At 25.3% G+C, this 10600-nt stretch overlaps 1 protein-coding gene across 1 annotated transcript in view; it reads left to right on the top strand.

Moving 5' to 3' along the window:
• LOC108688449 (dynein heavy chain 1, axonemal-like) overlaps window positions 1-10600 on the top strand; it is a 106064-nt gene that overhangs the window by 10231 nt on the left and 85233 nt on the right. The window contains exons 11-23 of the mRNA XM_018194716.1: window positions 190-514; window positions 619-750; window positions 875-1195; window positions 1574-1751; window positions 1822-1954; window positions 2586-3134; window positions 3699-3925; window positions 5085-5327; window positions 5462-5575; window positions 7294-7549; window positions 7929-8091; window positions 8255-8365; window positions 10159-10250. Of these exons, the coding sequence (XP_018050205.1) occupies window positions 190-514; window positions 619-750; window positions 875-1195; window positions 1574-1751; window positions 1822-1954; window positions 2586-3134; window positions 3699-3925; window positions 5085-5327; window positions 5462-5575; window positions 7294-7549; window positions 7929-8091; window positions 8255-8365; window positions 10159-10250 (2844 nt within the window). The remainder of the gene's footprint in view (window positions 1-189; window positions 515-618; window positions 751-874; window positions 1196-1573; window positions 1752-1821; window positions 1955-2585; window positions 3135-3698; window positions 3926-5084; window positions 5328-5461; window positions 5576-7293; window positions 7550-7928; window positions 8092-8254; window positions 8366-10158; window positions 10251-10600) is intronic.

The following is a 10600-nucleotide window of genomic DNA, read 5'->3' as shown; positions in this document are numbered from 1 at the left end:
TGTAATAAAAAACATTTTTTAATAAATATAAATAATTTATTTATTTTATAGTTATATAGTAATTTAAAAAGCTATTCTATTATATATATTTCTTAAAGAAGAGATAGCAATACATTACATTAATTAAATTATTATATTTATATCATTTTTAATATTTTGTATGTAATTTTTTTCACATATTATGTACAGATGGAAGAAGCAAAGAATCGCTTTATCAGTGAATATGAAAAATTTCATAAAGTACAAGTACAAGAAGAAATTCTTTTATCAGAGAGAATTGACACACTCATGGGAAACGTTATGAATGTGATACTACAGACAGATATCAAGAAAATACATGAAATGGCTATAGAAGTAAAAAGAATTTCGAAAATAATGAAAGAATATCAAGAATTTGGTTTATTGTTGAATGAACGGCAAAAATTATTCGACATGGATGTTGTGCCGTATGAACAATTAAATATATTAATAAAGGAATTCGAACCATACCAAACCTTATGGATTACTGCATCCGGTAACTAATATTGTATAAAAATATTTTAAAATGTTTAATTTTAAATTAGCAATTTTATTAATTTAATATATCAAATTAAAATTTTTATATACTGTTAAACGCAGATTGGTTAAAATGGCAGGAAATATGGATAGAAAATCCTCTAGTAAGTTTCGATGCAAATCAAATAGAAAATATAACTGCCGATACGTACAAAGCGATATCGCATTGCATAAAAGTATTTCAAGAAAATCCAAGTAAGTTGATATGTTGCTAAAAAATTTATTGAATTTTAAATGTATTGTATGGAAGTCGCAAAAAACTTGAATACAATAAAACATAGAGAAAAGAAATTATTAATATTTTTTTCATGGATTATAGAGATGATTGCTGTAGCAGTCAATATAAAGGATCAAATCGAAGCATTTAAACCATACATCAGCGTGATACAAGCTTTGCGATGTCCAGGAATGAAAAATCGGCACTTTGAAGAACTTAATAAAAAAATTGGTATAAAAGTGGCACTTACGCCAACTTTATCTTTTAAGAATTTACTTGTTTTTAATATAATGAAACACAAGGAAACTGTGAAGACCATTGCAAACACGGCAGCAAAAGAATTTTTAATAGAAAATACACTAGATAAAATGATGACCGATTGGAAAACAATTACAATGGATGTTTTTCCTTATAAAGATACAGGTGCGCAAAATTTCATATAAACATTCAAATTTATTTCAAACAACTTCATACATTAAATATTATGTTTTACGTTTATCTATAAATTAGAAATAATCTTAATGTAATAAATTATAAGAAAATATATTTTAGAAATTAAAAATTTAACATCAATACTTTTGTCATTTGGTATTTTAATAAAGATGGAATTAATTAAATTAAAAAATAAATATTAAAATGTTTTATATTAGAATATCTTCTTTACATATAGTGTCTTCTTTACATATGGTTAAAATTAACATGTATATAAACATAATTTGATACATTAGACTCTTTGTAATATAAATAATATATTAATTTTTGTTTCTCACATCGTAATAATATCTTAATCTTTTTGTATAGATAAATATATCATGAAGATTTCCGATGAGATCATTACTTTATTGGACGATGATTTACTTAAAACTCAATATCTTAGTTTTAGTCCTTTTAAAGCTGTTTTCGAAAACCAAATTGATGAGTGGGAAGCTAAATTGAGATTAATTCAGGAAGTGATCATTCTATGGGTGGAAGTGCAAAAGTAACACTCATATCTTGATTTCTGTTTGTTATTACATTAGGATATATTCCCATTGATTTTGTATACACAGGCAATGGATGTATTTAGAACCAATATTTGCATCTGAAGATATTAATCGACAGTTGCCTGTAGAATCGCGTAAATTTAATACGGTGCAACGCAACTTGGAGCGAATTATGGGAAACGCTCGTGATTGCCCAAATGTATGTAATACAAATTTTATTTTAATATTTATTTTAATATTTTACGCGCATTTACCATTTTGTAAATGTGTTAGAGTATCAATAATTTTAAATAAAATTTATATCAATTTATCTTATATCCAAAAAATACGTAACCAGTATAATATTCAATTAGTTTTTAATCTATTATATTGTCAACTTTAATTTAATGTGCAACGCGCATGCATGTGTAATTAAATTTCTTTTAACTTTTCTAATTTATTTTCCAATGTAAATATTCTTGAAATATAATTGTAAATATATTGTTTTTTTTAAACATAAAAAATGGATAAATAATTTCCACATATTATTTATTTTATTCTCCATTATTCATTTTTCTAAAATTTTCTAAAATTTTTCTTATATTTTAAAAATGTACTTGCATTGGTTAACAAATTTAGCTATTTTTAAATATAATACGATATTTATTGTAAAATGTTTTGTGTAAAACTTAAATATTAAAAAAAAAAGAGAAAAAGAGAGAGAAAAAAAGAAAAAGAGAAAAAACAGATATTTTTTAATAGATGTAGATAATAAATATATAGAATAATTTATATAGATAATAAATATTTAAATAAAAATTTTCTTAAAAACTTTATTACAAATAATGCAGGTAATTGTAACGTGTACGGATAAAATCTTATTATCAACTTTGAAAGAATGTCTCTTGAACCTAGAAACTATTAAAAAAGATTTGTCCGATTATTTGGAGACTAAACGAATGATTTTTCCACGCTTCTTCTTCTTAAGCAACGATGAACTTCTGGAAATAATCATTCAGTCCAAGCACATTCAAGCGATCCAACCATATTTAAAGAAATGTTTTGAAAACATGGAGGATTTGAGATTTGAGAATTCAGATCTTAGAATAACGAGGATGTATTCTGCCGAATATGAAGAAGTTGTGCTACGACCGCCGATTTATCCCGAAGGAAATGTGGAGGATTGGCTAGGACAAGTTGAGAATGCGATGCGCAATACCCTGCGAGAGATCATTGGCGAGGCCCTCGAAATAATAGAAACGACACCGCGAAAGGAATGGGTGTACATGTGGCCGGGACAAGTAGTTCTTTGTGGAGGTCAAGTACATTGGACTGCTCACGTGGAGGAAAGTATCACAAACAACACTCTGCTCGACTATTATAATTACATGTTGCTACACGTATGTATTGTACTAACATCATGTTACATTATGTTATAAGATAAACAGTGCTTGCGTTTACAGTGGAACCGCTAATATTTTCATCCAAATTAAATAAATATTTACTAGCGTTATATATTTCGCTTTTACTTAAAAATCTCGAGAACATTAAAATGTGCATTTAAAAATCGATTGTATTAAAAAGCGTATCTTTTTCTTATTTTTTCTTTCTTGCTTATATTTCTTTATACTTGCATTATTTTATTTAAAAGTCATTAAGTAAATGCATCTCTCAACAATCTCTCTATAATGACATTCTCTTATGCAATAAAAAATTCAACAGTTACTCAAAGTAAGGTCAACTCGATTCTTTGAAGCTTTATCCTGTTCATGATATTAATGAGCATAATTTTAATGAGCGTTCGAAATCGAAAACTTCTTTTCTTGAGAAAATAAAGAGATAGCTGCGTACATATGCGTATATTTACTATTCATTAAAGATATTCATTTATTGTTTTTTCTCATTTTCTAGTAAGTAAAGAATAATTGGCTCATAACAGTGTACACTTGAGTAATATTTTATAGCTTGAAGAATTGCAAAAGTTAATACGCGATCCGCAAACTGAAGTACAAAGATTAATGCTGGAGGCCGTAATGATAATTGAAATTCACGCCAAGGATGTTTTGTATAAATTGATTCAAGAGAAATTAATCGATATCAATGAATTTGAATGGATCTCTCAATTACGATATTATTGGGTTAATAACAAGGATTTGAAGATTCGCGCGATAAATGCTGAATTTCCGTATGAGTAGGTTTATATGATAAATGTTACCAAAACTATTGAGAAAAGAGATACAACTGTTAATAAATTTTAAAACTGATTTTGACAAAAAAAAGTTAAATATAATTAAAGATTTCAATAGAATGATAGTTTTTAAGAGAGATAATTTATAAGTTTAAATATATTAACTTTCTTATTGAATTTTATTTAGAAGTATTATAATAATATATAATATATTGAATTATTGCACTAAAACAAGTATATAGCTAACAAAGTTTGTAAATAGATTAAAACTTACGCGCTTGTCCGAAATTGTTTACCTCTTCTATACTATACAAGGAAATCTGCTCTTTAAGTCGACTATTCATTGTCTCTACGAATCTGCTAACACTCTAATTACATTCCTAAACTCGATTTAAGATACAGATACCATTTTAGAGTGTACCTCTTTAGTATTTATTTTGGAAGAAGTATTACTACAAGATCTTAGAAAGCTCTCATATTAATTTCCCAGAATATAGGATCTAAATAAAAAGTTCCTTCTTGAAGCCATATTACCAACTTTAAATATTATCCATATAAAATATGTATTTTCCATACAAAATATGTATTCTTAAACATTTTTCTCTTAGTTTAACATTATTTTTCTTTTTATAGTGTTTATCATATAAGAAAATGAGAACATTATTGAAGTTAAAATTTTCCTTGAGGAGTCCGGTAACAGAGTTTAAATTTTTAAATTCTGATAGATATGATTACATGAAATATCGACTATATTACAAAAAATGTAATTTTTTCAGAGTTTTTCAGTTTAACAGATTTTTTATTAATTATTTGATAATTATTTTCAACATTTACATAACTAAGACAAAGTTATTCTTTATCTTTTTTTTTCCTTCAAATGAAAAATATATCAAATTATCTTGTGAGCGGAGTTATGAACTGTCAAAGTTGCGTAGTGTGAATTTGTACTTATGTAAAGCAAAACATGTACGCGAATAAAATGTTAATTTATATTTTAATTTGAAGTTGATTTTCCAATTAATTAATATCTTAATATTACTTGCTTTGCTTGTTGACTCTTTATAATTTGATTTCAATGAAAATCTATTATTAATAAATTCTACATTATTGAAGTTATTATATTTTTTATGTTTTTTAGTTATGTTTTTTTATGTTTTTGTAGATACGAATATTTAGGTAATAATGGAAGATTGGTGATTACACCTTTGACCGATCGCTGCTACCTCACTCTTATCAGTGCATTGCATTTGAAATTCGGTGGTGCATTAATTGGTCCGGCAGGCACCGGTAAAACGGAAACTACAAAGGATCTCGCAAAAGTATTCGCGATTCAATGCATAGTTTTCAATTGTTCTGATCAACTGAACTTTCAATTTATGGGCAAATTTTTTAAAGGACTTGCCAGGTAATTTATAAGTATTATCATACATACATATTTATAACATATCATTAGCACTTTGTAACGTGAAAATTACGTTAACATGAATCAATTAATTTTAATAGCACTTAATTAAATCCAACATTTGTAATGTTACATAGCACCGGTGCGTGGGCGTGTTTCGATAAATTCAATCGAATCAATGTCGAAGTTTTATCCGTTGTAGCGCAACAAATCATGACTATTCAAAAAGCACAGCAAACACGAACAAACAAGTAAGTAAATGAAATGTAAAATAGCTTAACACAATTTAGGAATTATATAATAGAACGGATTTAACAATGACTTCTTTCAGAAGAATATTAAATTGTCATATAATTTTAGAGAATTTCCTAAGTAGCATGTACTGGTTTATTATGTATACTATATATATATAATTATTATATGTTTTTTAATGTATCTAATATTTTATAATCATTTAGAAATATGCTACTTAAGTTGTCAGAATTTGAGCAATTTAAATGTTATTTAATTATAAATCGTTTGATATGAAAGATAAATAATTTATGTATAATTTTAAAATTCTTCTTATAAAGGTAAATTCTTACTTATTAAAATTATATTTTTCTTATCTTTGTTCTGTCATATTTTATTATATGAGTGTATGCATATATGTATATATATGTAGACATCTAAACATATTGTTTAATTTAGCAAGTTGTCATATGTACGAAATAATTAATTTTCTATAAATTACAAATCGAATAATTTATAATATTGTATACAGAATAATAAAATTTAATAAGCCAAAAGATAACTAAATTTATATTATAATGTATTTATAATTCAAATCTTATTATTCCACTTCGATCCTGCTATCAACACAATTAATTAAATGTTTTTTTTCAATTTACAATTTATAATGATATTTATTTATAATGATATTTATATTACTCTTGTATATATTAGATAATCCGTTATATTAACATAAAATATTTATATGTTTCGCGGAAACATCTTATTATATCTATTTCTTCATATCTAAATTCATTAGAATATTTCGTGAATGCAATTTTAACGAAACATTGGCATTCTAATAATAAATCTGAATACGAAGAGATAATCCGCGAAACCCATATATAATCTGCTTTACGAGAGATTTACCATCTTTCGCTTATAGGAAGCGGCATAACGGGCAAACAGGGAATGTCGAAATTATTTCAACCGCTCAATTTTCTAAGCTCGGACTCGAGCATACTGTATTACGTATATGATACAGAATATTATACATCCCAATTTCGCTATAATGTTGTCTCCTATGCGCGAGAGATAATAAATCTTTTATTAAATAGAAAGTATAGTTGTACAGAAAGTATCCGTGAAATAGCTTGAAAAATAATACGCATAATTTCTATGCAATAAAAATAATAATAATTAATATGTAATAGTTAATAAGTAATATTAATAATTAATTTTATAGATAATAATTATTAATTTAAAAAAAATAATTTATTAAATATTAAATACATATACGTTATTAAATACATATACACACACACACACACACACACACACACACACGCGCGCGCGCGCGCGCGTTTATATATTTACTACTACATTCTACTACTATAATTCTATAATTTTAATTACTATAATTTCTTTAATTAAACAAATTAAAATGAGGCTCGAAAGATTCTATTAGTGAAAAATATATAAAGAAAGCCTATCAAAGCTGACATCAGCTGTTCGGATGCACAGAATCTCTTTATTCTTGTGTGAATGTATTAAAAACGAAATAATAAACTAATTTCAACTCTTTCTTTAATTAATTCCACAAAAGAACAATGTTTAAAAAATTTAAAAAAAAGTGTATTTTGCTCATTATCATCATGGAAACGTAAAGAAGATAATGAATCTTATTGATTTGAATCTGCTGAACACAATGGTATTAAGTATTGCTTTTTTTAAAAAATCGTTTTTTATGAACGCACAGATTTCTCTTCGAAGAAGTCGAACTTACATTGAAGCAATCTTGTGCTGTATTCATCACTATGAATCCTGGTTATGTGGGTCGAACGGAGTTACCTGACAACTTGAAAGTACTTTTCCGTCCGGTTGCTATGATGGTGCCAAATTATGCTCTCATCGCTGAAATATCTCTATTCTCATATGGCTTCGTGGATGCCGCAAATCTTGCCAGAAAAATCACGACGACTTTTAAGCTGTGCTCAGAACAACTAAGCTCACAAGTATTCTTATTTTTATTCGCCATTTTCTTTTCTGCTTTTTTTGGAAAAAAATAATATACATAATATACATTTTAATAAAATAAGTATTACTATATATTTCATATATATATATAATAGAATTGTGTAAAACATACATAAAAAGATACGTTATAAAAGATACGTTATAACTATCTCATTATGGTAGATTGTCATATATAATTAATAATTATTTATTACTTATTAAAAATTAAATGTTAAAATAATTAATTTATATCACAAAGAAAATTCCTCTGTCATTTAAGCTCTTTTAGATATATTACAGCTACTTCCCAATTAGTTAAGCTTTAAGAAATTAATTAATATTGCGATTTTAATTAATTGTATCTAAAATATAATATAGGACCATTATGACTTTGGTATGTATGCGGTAAAGACTGTTATTGTGACTGCTGGGAATTTGAAAAGAGAGCAGAAAGATCTTGAAGAAGACCAAATTTGTCTACGCGCCTTGAAAAATTTTAATGTGCCCAAATTTTTGAAGGACGATTTGAAATTGTTTAACGGTAAGTTATATGCATATAGACATACGCTATTACATTTTCTTCTTGCCTTTTAGATAATATATTAAGTAAATTAATTTCGTATCGTAATCTGTGTACATTTCTGTATAATATTTGTAAGAGGAATTAATAAGTTGGCATCCATTATTTTTCTTCTTTTTTCTAGACATTGTATCAGATCTTTTCCCAAAGCTAATCGAGAAACCAGTGGATTATGGAATCCTAGAAGCGGGCATCCGCAGATCTATTAGACAAATGGGTTTAGAAGACGTCGATGGTAAGTTTACTTTTTCATTTATAGATACATTTAATAATAGATACTTTTTGTATTTAAATATTACAATATTAAATCTCGATATAAAAGCAAAGTCAGTTTATAAATATTTTAAATATTTTAATACAAAGAAGCTAAATAATTAAAAAATTTAAAATCTAGTTTTGAATAAATTTTGAAATTTAAATATTTTGCACATATAAGAAGATAAATCTTAACTTTTTCAATCTTTATTTTCTCTCGGTTTAATTCATTGTAAGTATAGCTTACATTTATAAATTTTGATTGTGCCATTATGGTGTTGTTAAAGGTATAGATGAGATACGTTGAAAGTATATTAATGAGCAAGAAAAAAATATAAAATTTATATTTGCAATTAATATTATATTTCACAGTAATAAACAGTAGAATGCATAACATATGCATAAACAAATTATTTTAAATTTATGAAAGTGTTTCAAAATATAAATGTGTTTTATTTCTTTTTTAATTAAAACACAAATATGTATATATGCAGAGTATGTATTTAAATGTATAAATTAGTTTGACTTTTTGTTGCCTTATTTAGCTTGCGCTTAAAAAAATCTGTAAATTGTTTATTAAGCTACAATAGCTGTTCTTGGTTTTGCAGTTGAGGAATTATTTATCTCTTCTTTTTATTTGCAAAAAGTTAATTAAAATCGATGTATTTCAATAAATACGCGATAAAAATATTTATTTTTATAGCTTTATTAATTTACGCTTTTACATATAATAATATGCAAAATAAAAAAAACGTTAATATATGGACATTTATTATACATATATTAAAATTTGATATATGTAAAATGTATTAAATATTTACAAAAAATATTTTCTATGTGGCAGATGGCTTATAATGTACAACAATTATATTATAATCATGCAATTAACTTAAACATAAACACAGAAACTAATTAGAGATATACATAAATCAAATATTGAATTACATCAAAAATCTCTCTCATTTCCATATTACGAAATTATACAAGTTAAATAAATATTTGTCAATTACATGATTAATATTGGAGAATTTATTTATACGAAAACTTTTTTATCCTTTTTTTTTCATCTATTTATTACGCAAATAAATATTGAGATTTTGTATAGATATATAGATTTTTTTTATTAGCTTGTAATATAAATGACAAACAAAGAGAAATTATGAGAAATTATATTGATTATATTAATTTAGTAATATAAATTATCGAAATATGAATAATTTAGTTATTTTGCACACAATAAAATAAATAGAATTAAAACAAATTTTATAACATTATTATATTTTTCTCATTGACTGATTAAATTATATATTTATTGAATAATAAAGCAATAACCATTACTATATATATTATACATATAAACTTTTAATAAACTTTTATATTAATAGAAAAAATTATATATATTTTTGTGTTAAATTCTTTTGTGCTGATAACTTAAAAAATATTCATATATAGAGAAAAAGAAGAGAGCATAAATTTTTACAAAGTGAGAATCTTATTATTAATTTTTCATGATAATTATCCATTTTATGGATAATTATCATCTTCTTATCGCGCAAGAAAGAGCATATTTGGAGAATAATACTTCGCAAAATTATTGAGAATTATAAAAATAATAATGCAATGTGCACAACGTGTTTTCGCACAAAAGCATCCAATTTGAAAGCGCATGCTAAATATGACAATGCGAATTCGATCGATACTGGCATTCACAGCTTTCGTAACTTGTCTGGCCATGCTTCGCAGAATCTATTGAAGTTGTAACTCTAATTACAGACTTTGTGAGAAAGGTAGTGCAGCTGTACGAGACTATTTTGATGCGTAACGGATTAATGCTCGTAGGTTTAACCAGTTCGGGAAAGACTAAGGTAAGTGATAAGCAATTAATGAGATAAATATAGTAAATCTCTGTTATCTCAATAACTATCGAGATGAAAATTTTTCCAATTTCTTGATTGAGCTTATTAGTATTCCAATTTAATACTTCTATATTTCAAAAATGATTTATTTCAAACTATAATCAGACAACAGAGAGAGAAATTTGACTAAATCAATTACTTTTACGATTTTTAAAAATCTTTCTCAGAAATTTATAAATAGCTCGAAGCTTTTTGAATTATTTAAAAAGGATTTCTACATTTTAGAATAATTTAAGTACAAATTTTATATTATAAATTTTAATATTATAAATATTATATATTTATAATATTTTAAATAT

Source organism: Atta colombica, unplaced genomic scaffold, assembly GCF_001594045.1.
Source record: "Atta colombica isolate Treedump-2 unplaced genomic scaffold, Acol1.0 scaffold105, whole genome shotgun sequence".
Taxonomy (NCBI): domain Eukaryota; kingdom Metazoa; phylum Arthropoda; class Insecta; order Hymenoptera; family Formicidae; genus Atta; species Atta colombica.
This window is presented reverse-complemented; position numbering and strand designations above follow the sequence as displayed.